This window comes from Centrocercus urophasianus, unplaced genomic scaffold (assembly GCF_019232065.1).
Source record: "Centrocercus urophasianus isolate 14NV4802_14NV808 unplaced genomic scaffold, USGS_Curo_1.0 seq_19, whole genome shotgun sequence".
Lineage (NCBI taxonomy): Eukaryota > Metazoa > Chordata > Aves > Galliformes > Phasianidae > Centrocercus > Centrocercus urophasianus.
Window position 1 is genome coordinate 13241073 of NW_024884744.1, and position 22780 is coordinate 13263852.

The 22780-nt window shown below is 38.2% G+C and overlaps 1 protein-coding gene across 3 annotated transcripts in view; it reads right to left on the reverse strand.

The window, feature by feature from the left end:
* Positions 1 to 22559, reverse strand: part of LOC122161239 (U2 snRNP associated SURP domain containing) — a 41819-nt gene extending 19260 nt beyond the window's left edge. Inside the window, exons 1-15 of one of the 3 annotated variants that reach the window (XM_042820497.1) lie at positions 22467 to 22559; positions 15989 to 16036; positions 13534 to 13632; positions 12349 to 12463; positions 11911 to 12044; positions 9765 to 9832; positions 8361 to 8455; positions 8245 to 8277; positions 8068 to 8150; positions 7456 to 7621; positions 6414 to 6625; positions 5415 to 5458; positions 2056 to 2160; positions 1002 to 1068; positions 745 to 908 (exon numbers count right to left, since the gene is read on the reverse strand). In XM_042820497.1, the coding sequence (XP_042676431.1) occupies positions 745 to 908; positions 1002 to 1068; positions 2056 to 2160; positions 5415 to 5458; positions 6414 to 6625; positions 7456 to 7621; positions 8068 to 8150; positions 8245 to 8277; positions 8361 to 8455; positions 9765 to 9832; positions 11911 to 12044; positions 12349 to 12463; positions 13534 to 13632; positions 15989 to 16036; positions 22467 to 22511 (1478 nt within the window). In that variant the 5' untranslated portion in view covers positions 22512 to 22559. Of the gene's footprint in view, positions 1 to 744; positions 909 to 1001; positions 1069 to 2055; positions 2161 to 5414; positions 5459 to 6413; positions 6626 to 7455; positions 7622 to 8067; positions 8151 to 8241; positions 8278 to 8360; positions 8456 to 9764; positions 9833 to 11910; positions 12045 to 12348; positions 12464 to 13533; positions 13633 to 15988; positions 16037 to 22466 lie in introns of those variants that run through there. The other 2 variants (XM_042820496.1, XM_042820498.1) reach the window with 2 other exon arrangements.
* Positions 22560 to 22780: the final 221 nt, after the last annotated feature.

A 22780-nucleotide genomic window follows, 5' to 3' on the forward strand; every position in this document is an offset into this window, starting at 1 on the left:
ATAAAGGGAAGCCACGTAAGCAATTTCTAACATGGAATTGGAATCATCAGATACAGAAAGCTAGCAGAAAGCAATTCTTCCAGGTTTTCCTGGAAGAAGTCAATACAATACAAAGATATAACTTTTAAAAGAACATCCTTTCAACCTTTCAAAAAGGGAATGTGAATTACTTAATATGTAATACATATGTAGGAATGTGCATTACGATACAAGTTGTGGTTCTGAAGTTTTAATTATTACTTAAGTATTACTTAAGACTTCAGAACCACAACTTGCATCATAGTTATGATGAAAAGGACAAAATGAGGCTATGGATGACAGCAAAATTTAAGAAATCATGTAAGTATTTCCAGTACTACAGCCATCCCCATCAGACTTAAAATTCACCGCAAAGAACTCTGACAGTCTCTCCCTTTCTGCTAACTAGTAACTGCTCTCTATTTTAATTTCAGAATAACAACATCAATACATTTAAGATTATAATAACTGTTAAGTTCATTCAGTTCCTAAAATGCTGTAATTGTTCTGTAATTTCATTTAGAGATGAATGTTTCCAAGTTTTCCAGAAAACATGGAAAAACTCTTCTCATACTTCCCATCCCCTTCATGCAAAGGCTTAACATCCATTCCACTGAAAAAACTCGTGGTTCATTGAAGACAAACCTAACAAAATCCAGACTGTACTTAGCACTAAGTATCATCAAAAAGGCACTAATATAAAAAATAGTGAATGAGAGTTCATACTCCTCCTTAAGTGCACCCTTCTTGTTTGGTTCCTCCACAAATGCCTCTGTTTCTTGCTCTTCTGACATCCCATGTAAATATGGATTTAGTGGTGGTGGCCTCCAAAACGATCCATTTTTGAACATACGGAAATCTTCTGTCCTCCACTTGGTTGGAGCATCTCCCTGTAAAGAACAAGTTTTTGATTTGGCTTTGATTTGCTTAAGTTTACTTTGTAATTCTCAAGGTTACAAACCGACACTAAAAACTTTACTTACCTGAAGAATTGAATAAAGCTTCCATCTATAATACACATGGGCTGGAGTCTGGTTTTCAAACAGAAACCTAAACCAGAGAAGAGAGACACACAAAACACACTGGAGGTTAATTATCTGAAGATAATTTGAAGGAAGCCATCACAAATATATCCAATCCCTGTTCACAATCCCACTCAACCGCACAATCACTGCTGGAGCTGCTGCAGCCTTGGCACAAGCTGAGGAACTCACAGCCATGCAGTCAGGCTGCTCAGACTGCATACTAAACGACTTGAAGTCTTCCACCCATAAGCTGTCAGAACACTCTGACAAGATCAGGCAAAAATCCACAGTGTTTTTAAATGGCCAAATCTTTTACTTCGGCCTGCATATTTTCCTCCATTTGTACATTAATTCAAAACAAACACTTCAAAATTACCACAAATAAACCATTTTTAATAGGCCTCTTAGTATTTCCATAAATTAAATTTTTCTGATTGCATTTCAAAAGAATTTTAGAAATATACCTCAAATTTCATTAACAACAGCAGGAAGTTCTCACAACTTCACTATGCCAGATCAAGTTTAATCCTAACTGTACTGACATCAAATGAAATGGTTTCATTCCCAATTCTTTCTACGGGTTAGAAATTAGGCTCTAGAAATCAGGGAAGATGTGTTTCCAATGAGTTATTTTGTTTGCTTTTGAAGAGATTTTATTTTATTTAGTTTGCTTCTTTTTTAAATGTATTCTACTGCTTTTATAAATGTATTCTTCTGCTTCCACAGACGATGCTGAATTTCTCAGATAATTCAAAATTATTTTTTTAATATTTGTGCAAATAACTCATACTGTATATACAGAATATTTTTATACATTAGAATTAAAACTATATGCTTCATAAAATAACAGCATAAGCATTAGCTTGAGAAGTACAGTTTTTTGAAATTTAACAACTGCACACAAAAGTAGACATAGTCAAACCAACTCCTATTAGCAGTGCAGAAATGCAAAACAACCAGCTACAGCAAAAATAGTTAACACAATTTCAAACCAAAGCAATGCAGTAAGCACCTGAACATTGGGTTGTTGATTTCTCGGTTCATGATCATGGCTTCAAACATGGGCCCTTCCCGTACCACAAACTCTATCATTCGATGTATCAGTGCGAGCAAATTCCTACAACAACAACACAGTTAAAGAAAAATTGATTCAGACCTAACACTATATAAAGCTACACTCCATCTAAGATACTATAACTGTGCAGAAGATTATTTTGCTGTGTTGTTATGGACTGTACAGAAAATAAGGTAACATTGAACGAATAACAGTCTTGCATCACAGACACTGGCACTCTAAAATAAAAACATCCTAAGAACGCTCGAGTAACAACTTAGAAGGAAACCTCATCGCTGAATTTCCACAGCTCAGCCTACAACCATCTCCTGCTTAGGAGAAGCTCAATAGTCCTTATGTATAAAACAGGCAACTGAGCACCAAAGAGCAACTAACTCTTAGAATTTTAGCCCTCACCTACTATCTCTAGTACTAAGACCCAAGTGTTAACTGCAGTTCTACAAACGTACAAATGGCTGAATACTGTGTTCAAAACTAAATGCAAATGATTTTGAATATTCAATAGAAACTGCATTCAGCTTTCAAACTATTCAAGAACAAATGGAAAAGCAAATAGCCTTCTTGATGCCAAACAGAGCAGTGCTTCCATTCAATTTGGGTAACCTCCTCTTGGTCAAGACTCAAGGATGAGATACTGAACAAAACTGTTCATCATTCCATGTCATACCACTCAGTGTTTCCTTCCTAACATGCTCAAGAGAATCAAATCACAATTTAAAAAAACATAAAAATCTGTATTCATTTTATTCAGCACTACTTCCTGAGACAAGCAAGAAGCATATCTGAATTAACTGCATGTTTTTGAAGTAGCATTTGAAAATGTGAATTTACTTACAAATGTGCTAATGGCTTATATAATGTATATATGTAGTGTTACATAAGCTTTATAGATAATAGTTATTTCACTTTCCAACCCTTTGGTTCTGTGGATTTTTTTTCCCAGAAACTAGTTCCTATTTTTTCAAATACAGATTACCTACATATATCAAGAACTTCACAGCACGTGCCTTCTGAATGTGATGCAAACAAAAAAAAAATACAGATTTTTACATTTTTAAATTAGTTTTCTCAGATGTAACAAACTGATATGGGTCTTTTAAACTAAAACTTCCTATAGCAAATTGTCATTATCCAAATTCAAAATAGCTACATTGAAAAGCTGAATAATTTTATATCAGTTCCTGGTAATTAGGTGATTATTTTCCACCATGTCTAATTAAAAATCTGTCACAGATACAATGCATTAGATAAAAAATAAAAAAATATACTAAAATATGATAACAAAAAACCTGTCCATCCATCTGCAACCTTGGCAAATGTTTTATGTCAGTTAGCATTAATCTCTCTCTTCCTCTCATATCAGACACAAAAACCAAACTGATACATATAGCTCAACTTCCTACACTTTTTCTTTTTACAATATCCTAAACACTGCAAAGAGGACAGTATCAGTAGTTATTTGGCCATTTTATTTAAAGCAGTGTTCTGAAAGTGTAAACAGCAAAACTGTTCTTGTTATATGAACTGTATTTGAAAACACAAATAGGAAAAAAATTACAATGCTCTTTTACATCTCTGAGCTATTGCAGCATTTGTTTATTGTAAGGCAAGTTCAACATGATCAATTCCGGCTTGCTACAGAACTGCGCCACTGGATTTCATCTAATTGCTCATTTATCAAGCACAATAAAATTGCTTAAGAGCAGCTTATGGTTGGACAAGTACATCTGGTTCAGAAAGTCCTCCACTGTATGAAAAGACTCAATGCATCCCACAGCTGAACAGCAAGTGTTAATGTGCATTCTGGCATATAAGGCATTTCTCAGAAGAAAAAAATGACTGTATGTATGTAATGTTTGCCTTTTAGTAACTGTCAAGACATAACAGATGTTAAAAATCGGTGTTGAAAATCTGCCAAGGAGAAATTGAGCGCAGTATCCCACTAAAGTTTGTCAGAATTTATACATAATGCAATACACCATGCAATAGTCTTTGTAACATTCGTCATTATCACCTTCAGATATCAAACCAAGGAAAATGAATGTAATGTGTTTTCAAATGCAATTCAATTAACATGAGCTTTTCTAACCAACGAGCTTTCAGAACGCTACAATAAATAACACGGATCCATACTTCTCTCAGAAAGCTAATTATTATGAAGAACTGAACAGTTACATGAGTACTTATTCTTCAGTACATTTTTCAAATTAAGATTCCTCCTGGTCACTCTAATTATTCATGCCTCCACCTAACAAAAATCGTACCATCCTGAAGTTAAATAGAAAATTTTCTAGTCAAAATGCACTTGAGCATTTAGTGATATGTTCATAAGCTACTGTAACTAGCTTTACAGATCTTTCTTCCCCCCACGCACACGCAAAAAAAAAAAAAAAAAAAGGGACTTGGTGACAATTAAAACAGTGTTGTACAAAAAGATGATAGTTTTAAGTGCATTTAAGATGTCATTTAGCTTAAGTTGGCCAACAAAAAAAAGTTTTTCAGTTATAATAAAACCACATTTATTGGAGCCGATCGTACCAATGTCTGGTCAAAAACTGTATACTTTCCCAATCCATCCCATGATGTTTTCCTGGTCCCCCGCTGCCGCAGACAGTTCAGCTGGTGTTGCTCACCAAGGCCAATGTCAAAGAGAATTTGGTAATCTTTCGTGCTTATTTACTTTTAAAACAGTGTTGTGTTCCTATGTTTGGGAAAAGGTTTTAGCTTAACTGAGCAAGAGTATACCTAGACTGGAGTGAATGTAGAGGAACTGACAGAGAACAAAATGCAAAAATACGCTTGCACTATGGAACTAACCATAATTATTGGCTGCTGTACATTTTAAAAACAGTAGAAATTAAAGCCTATTGCTAACTGAATTAGTTACAAATTGTACAACTTAAAAAAAAAAGGGAAAAAATGATAGCACCACGTTGAAGACAGCTGCATCCTAGCCATCAAGTACTTTAGAGGTTATTTTGGGACTCACAAAGCATCACTAAAATAATCTATTTCTCCCTAGCGTTCACTCACAAAATTATCCTCCAACGATTTCTAACTGAAATTGCTCAAATACAATGCAAAAGATAATTACTTCAATCTAACCTCACTACAAAAAAAAGTTATTGAGATAAGGATAATAAGATCATAAAACACATTCATCTCTCTGAAGTGTTATGAAAGAACCATTGCTCAGTCAAGCTGTTACCTTTTCCTCAACATCACAATTTTTCTTTAAAATTCCGAAGGGGAAATTTTCTATATTTAGATCAGTAATAATAAAGAAAAACATGTACCTTTCTGTTGGGATAACCACTTTGACTATGGCTTGCGACAGAGTCTGTATATGAAGTCACATCAGATAATAAACATAGAATATGTGAGTATTGTTAACAAGTAACAAGCAAAAATATACATATGCAATGAAAATACTACACATCTATCACAAGTTTTGCAGGCAATCACTGCTGTGAAGTTATAGATAAGCAATTACACAAAATGCAAATGGTTGTGACAGTGAACCGTAAAGGTTCACTAATTGCAAAGTATCAGAACATTCCTGTCAGAATGTACATTGATGCACTGAATAGCTTCTACACTGAATATAATAATTAAGAGAAGAGTTCTTAAGTTTATGAAACGATTCTAAATGATTTGACTTGGTTCAGGTTGGTATTACTTTATTTCCAAGTCTTAGAAAAAACAACCCTAACATTTAAGTGTCTTTCAAAGAATCAACAAATTCTTACAAATGTAAATCAAAGTTTGTGATTACACGATACTTACCCCTCATTTTTATCAGCTAATATTCCAGAAAAAAAAGTTTGAAAGCTGACTCCATAAGTAGCATTAAATACTTACTCAATGTCCAGATAAATTACCTTCTACACACAATATATCAATTCCTCTAGAGTAAAAATAACACTACTCAAATTAAAACATAGTATTTTGTCTAAAGAAAATAATTTAGATACTGCAATTTGGCAGCCAACAAAAGGGGGGGAAAAGGGGACGTAGGAGAAAAATATCCAGGGAGCCTGGAGGGGGAAAATGATAGCTAGATTTAAAACAGTGCTAAAATTAAGTCAAGACCACCCAATACATTGTACCCTAAGACAGGAGACATCACTTCAGGAATTAGTTAGGTTCCCTTGGGCTACAGCAGGGAGCCAACGAGTTTGTACACTGAGGGCTGCCAAAGTCAGCCTGAACAATACAAATCTATGAAGCCACTGAAATACTCTCATAGATGTAGTGTTTAACAATGAGATATGGCCCAGGGTTCTATAAGTTACCTTCTCAAAATCTTCCTTGTTTTTTGGTGGGGGTAACATTGGAGCATTGGGATTCTTCAACCTCTCCCTAGGCTGGGCATTAAAAGGCAGACCTGACGGAGGAGGTGGGAGGGTATGCTCCATCATTGAAGGTGGAATGTATATTGGGTGTGGTGGGATAGGCACAGCTTTGCCCCAGCCTAGCTTCATTTCAAAGGACATAATCATCTTGCCTGAAAAAGGTAAGAACACAGTTGTCACAAACTGATTCTGCATTGGACCAGATTCTCCTGTGTAAGTGCAACAGTTAGGTTTCCCTGCCATGGTTTAATTTCCACTTAAGTTGTTAACTTACCATATTTACCAAGCTGTATCTTATGCAATTGAAAGCCCAATACATAAAACATTTTATTAATCCTCCCTTATGTACATGTTTAGGAGACCATAGTATACAATTACTTGAACTGCTGTGCAAGAATATTGAAAAAAAAAACTTGATTCAACACAGAAAGACTCAATCAGAAAGAACAGAGCAATTTTTAAGTTATATCATTGTTGTACTGTAATTGTTCAAAACGTTTTTCTTTTTTCTCTCATAGTAACAAATTTAAAATGATGTAATCCAAAAACAAATTTAATAAGCCATAACAACTCCTACATACTGTAATTTACTTAGCAATGGTCATGGAAGAATACCATTTTGCATAAGCAGAGAACAACATCCTTTCATTTTCTTTTATTTTTGTCCAGGATGTAGGTTTCTGATTTTTGGCTCTTCCTGACCTATGAAGGCAGAGCTTTCCTTAACGCTTAAGATACTTTTTCCCCTTCCCCTCTCACCCCACTGAAGACAGACAAAATAGTCCATACACAAAAAGCACGTCTGTTGTACTAGTTACCTCTTAAGTATTAGAAATCCAGATACTACTCAAAAGAAAAGGACCTAATTATCATCAGTTACTAAGAATTATGTCCTGCACACTAGTCACATTTATTCGCAAAATGTACCACAAAGTGTTCCTAAAAAAAATAATTATGACCCCTAACTGAAAAACCTGTTTACCATTTAAGTTCTTTAAAGCTCTTTCAGCATCTCTCCTGTTCATAAATGCAACAAAGCCACAATTTCTTTCTCTTGCTCTTTCTTCATCAGTTCTTGGCCACATAATTTTAACACTTGCTAGTGGTCCAAAGCGTCCAAATTCTTGACATAACATCTCTTCATTCATCTAAATGAAATAAAAGTAAAAATTAGCCTCTCGCAGCAGTATTTCTAAGATATTTGTTCATATTTCTGTGCAAATGCAGATATTTTGATTTCATGGAGAACACTTAATCCATTCCTCACCAATTAAATCTGCTATAAAACATTAATAATAAGGAGACTGAATTCTAAATTAAGCACAATCAAATTTCTCAGATAATTCTTCTCAGAAGGAAATATTCACAGAAAAATCATTTCTGTTCAGCATTTTTAAATCTAGTAACTGATATTTCAACATACACATATGCAGCACATCTATACTCAAACAAATACTGCCTCTACAATTGCTAACTGTACCTTACATTTTTTAAAATGTATTTTAAAATATGCTACTGAAAAAAGCTACTGTCACAATTTCAGCTGGACACAAACATGCTAATGCTGCACTTCACAGGATGGCTCCAAACTTACTTGAGGATTAATGTTTCCCAGATACAAATTTGTTGTGCTTGGATCCCCAACATCATGTGACCCTGGTGCATAATCATCCAGTACTACAGTAATGGAGAAGAAAATAACAAAAGTCACAACCCTTACTATGCATTTAAGCGACATTACATTGAATGAGAAAAGAATCTGTATTACCACCAGACGATCTGTTTCTTCTTGAAGGAGCATCCACTGAATAAATAAACAAGAAACACGTATTTTAGTCAAGAAGTTTTGTACACCCAGCAAACACAAAGGCAACAGGGACTACTCACTTGAACGACGCTGACCATCTGAATCCGACTGGGGAGGTTCAAAACGACTCAATCTACCTTTTGTTTTATGTCTTTCATCACGCTCTTCTTGTATCCTACAGAACAAGTTGAATGTAAGCAAAAACTTCAACAGTTCAATGTTTTCATTTTAAAATATCACTTTTTGAAATAGAAGAATGTTTAATGTTTATTGAACAATGGACTTGTTAAAAATTTGGAATTGCCAGTATGCTTTCATTTTTTTGCTAAATCAGGTGGAATGTAGCCACCAGAATAATTCCAGCTGCATGCTTCCTCATTCATACTGTCAAGGTATTTTTAGCTCAAAAAAAAAAAAAAAAAAAGTTTGAGAAGCTGTTTGCAAGAGTGGAAATAAAAGCTGTGCTCTGACAGATTGACCTGAATTCCACATTGGACAAAGATCCATTATCTTTTCAAGATGCACACAACTTCTGAGCATCTTTCTTCTCCTACTTTTTGCAGTCATTGCTCACATGAGCTGTTAAGGGTGACATCCGAACATTCCCAGTACATACAAGACCCTCTCTCTGTTTATATCTCTGATGAAAGCCCTCACACAAGTAACTATTTGGTATTTCTCTGTCTTCTGATTTAATTTTCAGTTCATTTTCTTCATTATTCTTAATTATTCTGTATTAGCTCACATTCCTTTTAATAAATTATTTTCTCCCATTTTCTCTGTCAGGTTTCTTCCTCTTCCTTCTCAACTCTTCTCCCAAGAGGAGGGAGGGGTGTCATGCGATTAACTCTTGAAACTGACATTCACATTAACTAAACCAAAAATCATCTTAAAGTAGCTCTAGAAACATAACAGTAATTCATTTATTCTGATCTCAGATATATGTTGGTTTTTTGTTGTTTGTTTGTTTGTTTTGTTGGTTTTTTTTTTGTTTTGTTTTGTTTTTGTTTTTAATCTTTAACTGCTCTGGATATTTTTCTGCTTAGGAAGGCAGTACAAAACCTCAAAGGTCAGACAAACACTGCTGGCAGGGAAGGAAATCCACTCATTTTGACCAGCATACTTCAGTGCTTGCTCATCGATCATTTTTAAAGTCTGTGATTCCAGAACAGAAATACTCTTCAGCAGTAGTGGTAAACTCTTCTTAGTACCAATCAGCACAGAGAAAGGCAGAAGCATCAAGGACACCAGAATACTAATTAGATGGGATTACCCACACAAATCACATGGGCTTGTACCAACCATCTACCAGCAAAACTTCACGCTCCATTTACAAGTATGACTGCCAACGCTAACAGGAAAGGCTTGGAGTGGAGAGAGACTTTAGGGAAAAGCTTAACAAGAAAGATCAAAAATACTGCCTGTAGAAACAAAGTAGACATACTCTGTGTGTCTTGTTCACAGAAACAACTAAGGAAACTTACTGCTTTAGTTCTTCTTTAAAAAGTTCCAGATTGCTCTTTTTCTTTTCCTTCTCTCCTTTCTTCAAAGGCTAAAATTAAAGATATATCAGCCAACATTTGAGCAGGTACAATGACAAAAAAAAAAAATGGAAATGGTATTTATGTAAAAAATTTTAGATAATTTCCATGCATTTTACCCTCAGCTTTCAAACCAAGTAAACTACAGAAGAAAATAAAAGAAAACAGACTTGAAAACATTAAAAATGACTGCTACCAAACACAGCTACCAAATGTAAAATTAAGGATAGCTTGAACTAAACTTTTCTACTTCTGACTACTACAGCACAGCATACGTGATCCAACACTTTCTCTACAACACACAAATTTAAAATACCTGTGGTGTGTTTTGTCAGTTTGGTCCACTTTAAAGCTTATGACAAAACTGATAACTCCCTTAGCAAACCTTCATGCTCCAATTAAATTGATACATGTGTACTTCTTCTTTTTAAGAATACACACACATATATACACACAAATATACAGTAATAATTTACATGTGTATATATGTATATCCAAATATTTTATCCACAGGCAAACATTCTACATGAAAAGAATTTCCATCTATACTTCCTTTCAGATATAAATGCAAGTCTGAAGAGTTACTGTAAATAGTCAAAGATCTTCAGAAAAACAACTGAATGACAAAGAAAATGGATTTTCTTCTTAACTGCACTATATGCACCTTAACTAACTCCTGTGAATCCTTCTACAACATCGCTTTTATAACCGAATTTAAATGAAAACGTTTCCAATAGGCAGACATACAAAATATTGGTGTTACACACTACAGCTTTGGAAAAACTGGACTTCCTACTCACCCCAGGCAAAGTTGTTTGTTTTTGTTTGTTTTTGGGGAGTGTCTGCCAAATAAATAAAATCATTTTTACCTCATTATCTTCAATCACCATTGGACAGGGCAAGTGAGTAAACTGATTGCATTATCTGCTAAGTATTTATGACAAATTTGAAAAGCAGCAATATTCTTACAGTACAAATATTTGCAGATGACAACAGAGCTCAGAGTGATTAAAAAAACAATTAAATCCAGGTACTGTAGAGCTTTACATATGATGAAAATCAGAACTGCCATCCAGCATCACCCCATTATTTGAGACTTGAGGTTTGCTTAAAGCTGGAGGAAAGCTAGGATGGGATTACTCATAATTACCACATTCTATCTCATTTCCCATCCTAGTAGGCAGTACCACATTGTTTTAATCTAAGTTTAAGAATTGTAGTAGCACTTTTAAAGACTTCCAAGACATCAATTACACATTACACATATACAGTAGTCATGTAACTATCACCTGACTTGATAACTAAGCCTGTTCATAAAAATTCCAGTAATTTTTGTATCAAAAACCTGAGCTTCAGAACCAGAAAATGCACCCAACCATGCAATGGTCAAACTAAATTAAATGAAAACCATGCTGTTCAGTTTCAGAAACTCTCAAGTTCTAAAATTTACTCATTTGGTAGAACTTAAAGAGCTGAAGGGAACTGCTCTAATATTACCACCCAAAACAATTGTTTTTAAAAAAATGACTCAAGAAGAATTTGGATCAATGCAAAGGTGTTGTCTCATTTGATTGGTTTGTGTGGGTTCCATCTCTTGTTTTTGGGGTGGTTTTTTTTTGTTTGTTAGTTTTTGGATTTTTTTGTTTGGTGGGTTTTTTGTTGTTGTTGTTGTTGTCGTCGTTTTTAAAGGTACAAAAGAGTAACAACAAATGGTAACAAGAATTGCTTCTAAAACTTCACAAATCCCCCAGACTGGAGATTGTTACTTTAAAACAATCACCAGATCTGTATTCGTAACCAACAGGAATACAGTAAAAACATACTGGATATGTTTTTAATGCTGGAGAAAAAGTGAAAAATGCTGGAGACAAAGTGCAGCATCAAGTACGTGGCACTGGATACAGGTCTATCAGATATCTGCATTTTATCTTCTTGTTATTTTCTAAGAATTAAGCAAATCAAACATGTTCCCACCTTCTTTTACTGTGTGATAAATGGAAACACTACACTGCAAGACCACACAGACTTTTTCTAAGCACTTCAAAACAAACCCTTGAACAACGAGTTAGCATTCAAATAAGAAACTTACAGGCTTTTTGGTTTCTATCATTAAGAGGGATGGAGGCTTCTCATTAGATGGTTGACTTGGTTGGTTTTTTTGATCTGAAAATCGTGATGAAGGTTTATAGATTTTACCCCGTTTTTCATCGGTTTCATGTTCCTCTGAAACCAAAAGCAAATGAAAAACAAACTATGTTAGCACTGCACCAGGACAAACACTTTTGGTGATTAAAATCATCTTTTAATAAGAAGAGCAAAGATCAGAAAATTCCCCTGAAACTTGAAAGGACAAATCATCTGCCTTAACTATTTTGTGAGTTAAAGTAAAAAGTAAATTTTAGCATCAAATTTCCATGACTGTTTATAATGCAACGTATCCATTTTAAAATGCAATTCAAAGCCCATCTTCATCTTTAGCCTAAGATGAACAATCTACCACTACCACCCAAAAAAAGATGAGCTATACCTTTAGATGCATTAACAATTCCTCCTCTTACAAATGTTTTCACTTTATTGCCATCGCTTCCCTCAAAGGCAGCAAGGAATTCTTCATAAATTTCTGCAGCAGCCTTCTCATCCTCCTACAAAGCAAATGTTAATCATTACTATCACCACAGAACAACCCCCACTAGATAGCTATTCTTAAATTAGCTATATTACATCCCTTTTAATTTCCTAGAGTTCATACTATGAACTCTATCAAATGCACTTCAATTTCAGACCAAAAAAAAAAATCAAATTGCTGAGATATGTGGGAAGAACACAGCAAGCAGTACTCAAAGCAAATAAGTTTGGTTTGGGTTCATTTGGCAATTTAACATTTGAAAGGTTAAATCGAAAAGACTGTACAAAAAGCCAACACAGTGAGACTGAAGCTTTGTTAACACAAGAATATGTACTGCTCTCTGATGCTTATCTGTTATCACTGATTCATCTAACTGCAGGAGACAAACACCAGGATCACCTGTATACATTCCCCAGAAAAGTTATTTCAACTCTTCAATAAAGTTGAGTAAGATAGGCTAAATGAAACACCGTTATATGCTTCTCTATGCTAGCATTTTCAGGAACCTAGCGAGAAAAATCCCACTGCAGTACAGTAGGAGTTGAGTTTGTAATGTTCAAAGTCCAAAAGTTCTAAACTTCCACTTCAGCAACTATATGCTACATATTTCCCAACATTCAGATGCTCCTGAGCATCCCAAAATTCAGTTTATTAGTGATCAAAATGATTAAAGTTAGTATCTAACTCATCAGACAAAAATACACTTTGGAGAGTAACAAAGATGTATATTGGAACAATTTCAGAGACAACAAACACTCTACTGAAATCTAAGGTTAGAAAGCAAACAGAAAATAACCTAAGGTGATATCTGTCTTCATTTTAAAAAGCACAATAACCAATGGATTGCTGTAATTCAGCATTTCAGGATGCCAAAGAACTTGAGTGCTCACTTAGATAAGCAGAGAAGCAAGCCTCCAAACACCACATACAGCAAGAACAAATTAAACATGTAAAATATAATTCAATTTCATTCCTATAAAGCTACAGTTTTATAAATCAAAACAAAGGTCTTGATGAAGCTATTTATAATGTAACAAACTAATTCCAGCCCTGCATACATACCAACATTTTGTTGTATGTAATTACCTTCTTTTTTAATTCTTCTTGTTCCTTCTTGCTCAAAGTCCGTTTGGCAGCACTCATTTTGCCAATGCTGAATGCTTTAAGTTTACTTTCCATTAAAGGCTGCAAAAGGAGTATGAAAAATAATAGAATGTTTGCAAAACAATTAAAATAATGTTACTCTTCAATTTGGCCAAGACCAGAAAGTTCCTAAGTGAATTACAGGTGGCAACTGGTTTATACGTTCAGAAAATAAAACAAAAGGCTTCCTGCACTTCTCTCTGAGCTATCTAACACAATAAAACAAGTTAAATCTGTGTTTCAGAAAAATGAATGGTCACTGTTTTAATTAGGAAACTCCTAAAACATCGTTCAAAGACATCTCAAACAATTTGATGGGTGCTTCCTGTAAAGCACCGAGAGAGCAAGGACAACAGGACGACGACCATGTTCAGAAGACATGAGAAATGGGAAGGAAAGGAGAGAAAAAGAAAAGAAAGTCCTGAAAATTCCTAGTTTAACACAGTAGCTCATACAGAACCAGCCTAAGAACAAGAATAATATTCTAAAAGAGCAGAAGATAATCCATCAGCCTTTGTCTTGAAAAGACTTTTTTCATGCTCTGACATAGCTGACAGTGATTAACTGTTTTAAAAAAAAAAGTTCAATAAAAGATCAAGACAAATAAGGTGTGCAACTTCTCTATGATATTATTATTAAAAAAAAAAATCAAATGCCAACAACAAGATTTCCTCTAGGAATAATTTCCTGTATAAGAATGTTCATTTCTAGTATCAGCTTGCTGTTCAACATCTCTTTACCTAATACAAGAACAAAAAGCTGAACAACTGTTAGAGATACAATCAGCTTATAATCCTTCTTTAGTAACTCAGAAACTTCTTAGATTTGTACCGAGCATTCGACCAGAAAGGTTTTTTTATTTCTTTTAAAAACATTTCCCAGTTCCTAATTAAATGGGAAATGACCCATTACAAATTAATGCAGTGTTGTCTGTGGAGTCATCTGCTTTATGACGCTGTGTTTGTCAACATGAGCCCCTGTGATTCGCTCATCAGCAGGTTTTCACCCATCTACATGTCTTCTAAGTGAATAAAATCACATTTTCCTGCTGTCTGAATGACAGCTCATATTTCAGTATGACAAGCAATACAGAACCTTGGCACGCTGCTGTGGCACAGCAATGCCCACAAATACAAACACTGCACTCCTACTCAAGGCTTATCCTGCCATCCACAAGTTATGTCTCACAGCACAGAGCCTGTGTTCTAGTCACATAATGGAAGCAGGACAACCAGAGATCTGGCACTAAGACCTCCTCTCTTTAGAAATGATCTCAGAACAAAACAGTGCTCCATGTGGCAGGAGCAACATCAAATTAACAGGAGTGAACTCATTTACTCCTGCGATTCACATTCCAGGAGGCAGTTATAGCATTAACCATATGCAGCTTCACAAAATTACTAACAGCACAATAGCATAAAGCTTGAAGACCTTCTTCCTTTACTGAATGGAAATGACACAACGAGAGGAGTAAAGCACATGATGGAAGCAAAGCAAAAACTTCAAGTTAACTAGCCAAATCACTGCATGAAAGTAGATTCCCACTGAACATAACACCGCATAAGATGGCATGAAGTACTGAAAACCCAGTTTCACAGACAGTAAAAACATTTTCAAAAGAGTTTTAGGAATGATTTTCTAAATTGCATCAAGGAAAGCAAGTCATGAAAAATATCCCATTTTTTCATCAGAAGTTTCCGCTGTCGTAACTTGAATAATGCTTTCATACAAGCAAGTAAACTTGACTTCTTCATATGGCAAATATATATATATATTTATGCATATATATAGAAAGATATCTAAATGAGAGATGAATTGTCTGGCACTTATGCTATTTGGCTCTTGCTGTGTATTTCATTTTGGGTCAGGACCAGGTAAGCCCTCCTGCAATGTGCCAACCGCAGGACTGGGAGAAGGTATCTTCAGTGCAGAAGCAAAGTAACATTGAAACAAAGACAGACAACTACATACCTGTTAGGCATTTTCTATTAGAAAGAAAAACAGAGGATTGAAACAGGGCCACCTCTTCCCTCATTTTTCTGAGAAACCAACGGCATACAATAAAAATGTCCACTTTAACATACACTGACTTAAAATTAACCAGCTAGCATTTTGAACTACGCTCGAGTATAAAAGAAACATATTTAAACATGAAGAAGCAGTGAAAACTGTATGCATCTGTTACAATGCAACATCCTTCAGTAGACCTTCCTACACTCCTGGCTGTTAAAAACTTTCAAGGAACATTTTATTATTTTTTTTTTTTTTAATACAAACATCCATATTCCATTTACAAACACCTACAGATTTGCAACAGAGTTTGCCTGCAATAAGCAGCTTTCTTTGGAGAGCAGCCCTCTTTCATTTAAAAAAAAAAAAAAAAAACATTTGGCCTTACATGTGTATCAGCAGACCCAGTGTTATGTGCTGCATCCGGAGCTCTGACCTGGAGAGAGAATGAAGAGGAGGTGAGACACGGAAAGAGAAAACCAGGCCAACAAACTGCTTCCTTCTGATTCAGTCCTCTGCAAGTGATTCCAGGTTCAAGGTTCACATACTCAAGAAGGACAACATGCACAAAGTATTTCGGTGACATATTTGAATACTGTCACAGCACCCACAGAAGTCAAACAAGGGACTACCAATAAAAATGCCTAAATTTTCACAGCTCAATTTTTAAACTTGCCATTAACACCATTTCAAAGAGGAAAAAAAAAAAAAAAAAAATGAAGTCTGCTACAAGGAATCTGCCGAAGTTGTCACTAGATTGCTAAAGATTACACTGTGCTTAAATACACATGCCTTACTACTATAAAATCGTTCCCAAACCCGCTCAGTGTGGTGCACGTAGATGCAAGCCTGCTCAAGATCATTAAGTCCAATTTGTGAATATTCATCAATTAACTCTATTACCCTAAACTAAACAGTAACTTAAGTTGAAAAAACACACAGTAGTAATGCATGCCCAGCTGTCAATTTCAATGCAGCGTTAGAACTATGAACAAGAATTCACTGATCCACAGCTCTACAGCTTTCTTTGAACACTTCCCTATCTTTTCAGACAATTATGCAGTATCCCGTCTGTGATCTAAAACAAGTGATAAATGAGTTGCCAAGGCCCAGAGAGACAGCACTCAAGCTGGATGATCCCTAACAAGTTTTAAACCGCACATCTCACACATACTAAATGTTCTGCACTACTATATATAGTTTACGAGACATGTACTTTCCTTCTGTTGCTGTTCTGTATTTAAACTCACTCCCCTTTTTTTAAAATCAATTCTAGGCTATGGAACATGTCTATAAAATCCGTGCAGAGGTGGTGTTGGGCCTTTTTAAAATCAGATTTGAAATTCATTTAAGTGATACAAACTCCAGCAAACAGAACTGAGCAAGCTCTGAAGTTATGTAATGCCTGAATTCCAGAAAGCCTCACTAATGGAACTTCTGCTGTTAAGACAGAACTGCTTGATGCACAGCTCATATGTAAATTGGAATTTAAAGTCAAAATAAAAGATTTTCCTTAGCCAAAGCTTATTCATTAGTTACAAAACACCAGCATTTGTTACCAGGTATTTACAGCTTCTATCAGAACTAGCACACCATGCCCATGCTCAGCCTTCTTGACCAGAAGTCAAGGCATGACAAAGCATGAGGGAGGTTGGCTGGGATTTTATGGCATCAGAAGAATGAAAGTAACATTTCTCCATTCTCTTTGTATCACAGAGGAGTTTTGGAAAGCAACAGCATCCAATGAGGGTGGGTGCTGGGGTACTTCCATGGAGGACAGCAAGCAAGTCAGAGTATGCCGTAACAGGCAGCACCCAGGCCCAACACAGTGATGTTTAAGACACAACAGATGACATCCTGAGGAAGGATGCACAGAACTCTCCAGGCACTAACCTGCAAGTCCCCAGCAGGACGGCTCTGGAAGGCCTCTGGTGCGGGCCAGGTGACCAGCAGGCCACCCAGGGGTGACCACACAGAGGCACGGCAGCTCCCAGTCTGCCCCAGGGCCCTGCCTCACAGCACCACTTCTGCACCGGCTGAGCTTCTGCCAAGGAGAACCCCAACAGCTTCCAGAAGCAATTCTAGCTTGCTCCAGAAAACACAGAGCCACAGCATTCTCCTCCTGACAGTGTTCTTTTTTTGTTTTGTTTTGTTTTTAAGGTCTATAAATTTAGCTCACGTCTTTGACCATCCAAGCAACTGTACTCACATGGAAAACTGAAGTAACTCCTGACAGAATTACACATCCCTATCTGTCAGTTTCTAAATAACAGCAATTAAAGACGACTAATTTAATACTTGCAGCACTGCACTCCAGCTGCACTGCCTTGATGTGAGGGGCAATGTTTCCCTCCAGGAGTGACATCAGCTGGGTTGATTCAATAGAATAACTGAGCCCTACAAGATTCTTTTTTCCCCTTCTAATCAGGTTCAACAGCGCAACTCAACCGCAGACAGAGCCACCCTGCAACCCGCTCCAGCAGCTGCTGATCTGAGAGATGAGGACAGCTCTTCTGTGCTCACCATGCTGATAGACAGGCTGTGCTGGGTCTTCCTTTCCAGTAGCTGCCAGCATAAGCAGCTTACACAAGTCCTCATTCCCAGTTCACCGCCACCAACACTCCACATGAAACTGTTTTTCTTCAAAAACAGCACAATAACAAAAACACAAGCAGATTCTTTTCCAGTTGGATCAGCCTCCATTTCTTTCTCTGCATGGGTCCCTCAAAGACTTTTGCCATCGTAACTGAAGCAGCAACGCAGGCTGCTTCAATGCCATTCCAGAGAAAACGCAGTTCTGGAAGTCAGGTTGCTCAGATCTTTAACCCTGAATCTACCCAACTTCGATCAACCTTCAAAATGGCACAAATATATATAGTAAAAGGAGCACAGAAGTGGAATTTGCCATAAATTCCTACCAGGAAGTCAACACTGAGACCCATCTCTCAGATTTTGATGCTTAAGTTTTATTCCAGCTTCACGGCAGCTTCCAAAGAAAACACAAAAGCGATGACTGTTCTTCCAGATCTTTCCTGTCAGCAAGCTACGTGCCCACAAATCCAGTTCTTCACACTTTCCCCAGATTTAGCAACCTCTGGGTAAAGCTGGCATGATGACACTATTTCACAAATGTTTAAAATATGCTGCAATACATAAACGTTTAAGCTAATATTGGTGCCATTTTGTAAAACATCAAAGAACAAAAGCTGCCCATAAAACACAGCATACGATCCCACAGCCATCAGACTCTGGATGCTATCTTTAGAATGATAATGGCTGCAAGCCTGAACATAAATCAAAGTCCTGCTCCTGCAAAACTCACAGCCCAAGGGTAAAGCTGTTAAACACAACTCTGGTTACCTCTCACTCCTGCTCTGCTTCAACACCCTCCCTTCATTCTGCTCCCACACCAGACAACTGATCTCCAACACAGAACTAGATTGCTTCTCCCACTCTAGCTGATCACCTGGGAATGAGATGGCTGGGGAAGGTCAGCCAAACCAATTTCTTAATCATAACAGGCTGCCTCCCTAATACCATCCCCCTAAAATTATGCCAAATCACCTGGAGAGGACAGTGTATGGGAAGGAAAGCATTGCTAAGACTGAGAACAGCCGGTGTCAGCACTACCACCAAGGAAATGCCAACAGAATCACATCTCCAATTCAGAGGTTAACACTCAGCAAGAGCAGGGAGGTTTCCCAAACCAACTTGCCTCTTTTTATACTTCCTTTCTCTATCAAACAATCTAGGAAACAAATGCATGCAAACACCCATGAATTAAATTTTACAGCTAATCTACTTACTCATCACATTTACTAGAACAGTACATACTAGCATTATTCACTGTTTAAACAGACATCACTTGCATGCACAAAAGCCAACAGAAAATTGCAAGGGATGCTTTTCCTTTAGAATTGATAAAGGTTGGCTTAGCAACAGGGATCAATATATTAACTTAAGGACCAATCCATTAGTTTAGCAAAAGGAAATAACGTGTGTTAGCTCTTACTTCACTTGGTATGTGGACAGTCTTGTTTTTCTGAACCTTAAACAGAGATGAGCAGCCAATATTCCATCTTCTACTGTTCGAGAGGAAATTGAAAGTAACCTCCAGCTACATATCCATCAACACAGGAATGCATTCACGCCTCTCCTGCTCTTCTTCACAAGCTGAATAACAATGCAGGAGAAGCTGAAGACCACAGGTACCACCATCCTGCAGAATGCTACACCTAACTGGAACTCACACTTGCACAGATTTTTCATTGCTGCTCCTCATACACTTCAACTTACCAATGAAGGCTGCCCAGACACAAGAATCTTGGTTCTTCAATGTTTTATTGATGCATAACATTGCACAAAAGCCTAAGAAATGCATTTAAGATTAGGTAATGTCCCTAATACTCTTTTTAAATGAAAAATGGGAAACCTACAACTTGATCCCAGTGAATAATAACCTCCTTTGCCATGTGGCACCCAAGTGGTACCAGATCACATGCAAGAGCAGCAGACATGCAATACAGTTACAGCTCTTAGAAGATGTATTAAGAAACTGGCAGAGTCATCCAAGCAGGTAATATTTCATTTTATTGACATTACAAAACAGAATTAGAATCTGCCGTTTTAGAACTACATCTTACAACGAGCTCCCATGTAGTCTTTGGCAACCTTCATTTCCTCCTCCTTCATTTTGTCCTCCGTTACCAGTTATTTTTCTAGAAACCTTAGGCACACCTTGTTATCCTAACCTTAACATGACAGGTGAATAGATGATGCTCTTACAACACATTTCATATAAGACACTCTCAAATTTATTTAGGTTATAAAAAGCAGCTACCACCATGGCAACGCAGACAATGGATGCTCCTAGCCCCAACCATCTCAATGGATGGCCACCAAACAGTGAAGCAAACAGACAATACCGGACTGAAATAAACTTGGTGATAGCCTCTAAAAGTGAATTCATATACTGCAGATCTGTGCTTGGACACAAACACCAAAGAACAAACATCACATGCTGTGAATGGGAGGAACTGCAAGTTTTAAAGCCTCCACTTGCCAGGTCACCAGACTTAGAGCACAGGAAACACATCACAGTGCTCTTCCCAGAAGACAGGGTGGAAGCCAGCAAGGGAACATTTCAAAATTGCCAGTAAAACACATCCTATGGAGTTTACAAAACATATCTTATAACTTGCAAACACGAGGCACCAAAGGAAATGGAACCTAAAACTCTGATTTATTTATTCTTAAGTAAATAAATTTAAAAAAAAAAAAATCAAAATGTTGCATAATCACTTGTAAAAAGCAATCAAAACAGTAATACAAACATTCCATGAACCATTCTTTTCTTTGCTACATACAATAACATTGATGAAACAAGGTCTACAATATTTAGCATGAGAAAAAGGCCACCGGGAACACAGCACATGCCTCTGAAGTAATAAGAAACTGAATTGAGGTGGAACTGCAGGGAGGTGGCAAGGCTTAGGGCCTCCTGAGAACACCAGGTCTTGAGAAATTAACACATACCTGTTCAACGTTGCAGTCTGCCACTGATTTCAATGGCATGACTTAGTATGAAGGATAGTCTGCACACAACACTGCAGAACTAAGGAAAGTGGGTTTTTTAAAAATTATTATTATAAACTTGAAAAAGGGCATCAATACAGAAATAATACACTGATAAAATAATAAATTAAAAAAGCATAACTGTAAAAAGGAGAGGATTGTACACGAGCTGCTTTGTACACCATGCGATTGGTTGCAGTGCTCTATAAACTATAATTCAGTGCCTAATTATACCTGTAATCCCACCACCCCTGGACCCCTGGAAGCCTTTCCACACAAATTCTCTATCCAGATCCTGCTCACAGTTCCAAGCCAAAGGCAAGATGCAAGAAATGCTTCCTGACAATATTTGGAATAGGCCATGAAAGGCAAGCAAAAATAAAACTCCCTCTCTAATGCAAACACTCTCAGTAACGAAATTTCAGTTGGTTTCCAAGCAAAATAATAATAATAATAATAACAATAATAATAATAATGATAATAATAAAGAAATCCTGCTTTAGCTGAATAACAAAAAAATGAGCAAAAGAACATTTATCTCTACAGCACCAGAAATTCCCCTGCCAAAATTCTCCCTTGACCGGTTTCCACACTCACATTACGGGAAGAAGAAAAAAAAAAAAAAAAAAAAAAATAAAAAAAAAAAAGAAAAAAATAAAAAAAAAAATCAAAGGAAGAAGAAGAACGGTCAGAAGAAGTTCTGTCCTTCTGGTTTAAGATCCGCCAGACCGAGGGAAGCAGACAGCACTGCAGCCCCAACCCGCGGGCCGCCCGCAGCCCGGCCGCTCCACGCCGCAAACGGGACGGAATGCGAGGAAGGCCCGGCTCCGGGCTGGCGGAGCGCGGCCGCGGACACGCCGTGCGCGAGGCAGCGCCGCCGGGGCTCGCGGCCCTCGCACCCAACGCGGCCATTACGGCACACGGAACGCGCGGCGAAAGGCGCGAGGAACGACGCGGCGCTGCCGCCCCCCGCGGCCGAGGAACGGGGACCGCCAGCCCGTTAGAGGCCCGTTAGAAGCCCGTTAGAAGCCCGCTGCCCGGCGCCTTGCGGACGCCCCGCGATGGCTCGGACCCCGACCGCGCCGCACTGCCCGCTTCCCGCCTCTCCCCGGCCGGGCCGCGGTCCCGCCGCGCAGGAGCGGAGCCGGGGCGGGGACGCGGGGACTCGGCAGGCCGCGCCGCCCGCCCCGCCGCTCCTGATTCCCGCCGCCCGCCGGCGGGTAGCGGCCGTTACACCCCCCGGCGGCGGAACGGGCTGCCGGGCCTCGGGCCGCCCCGCGGAACGGCCTCACCTTCCCACTGCCTTTCTGCGAGCCGCCGGGCGCCTTGTCCGCCATCTTGCCTCTTCCTTCGCTCAGCCCCGGCGGCGAGGAAGCGAGCGCCGAACCGCGGATGGCAGCGGAAAGGCCCCGCCCACTCAGGGCGGACAGCCGAGCGCCGAGACGCCGACGGGGCGGCCTGCGTCGGGTGTCCGGCTCGCGCGCCCCCGCGCCGCCCCCCGTCCGCCGTGCGCGTGCCCGCGCCCGCGGAGTGGCCGCTGCGTCCCGTCCGCCGCCCCTGCCCGCGGAGCGCTGAGTCACCGTGCCGCTGTCGGCCCGGCAGCCGC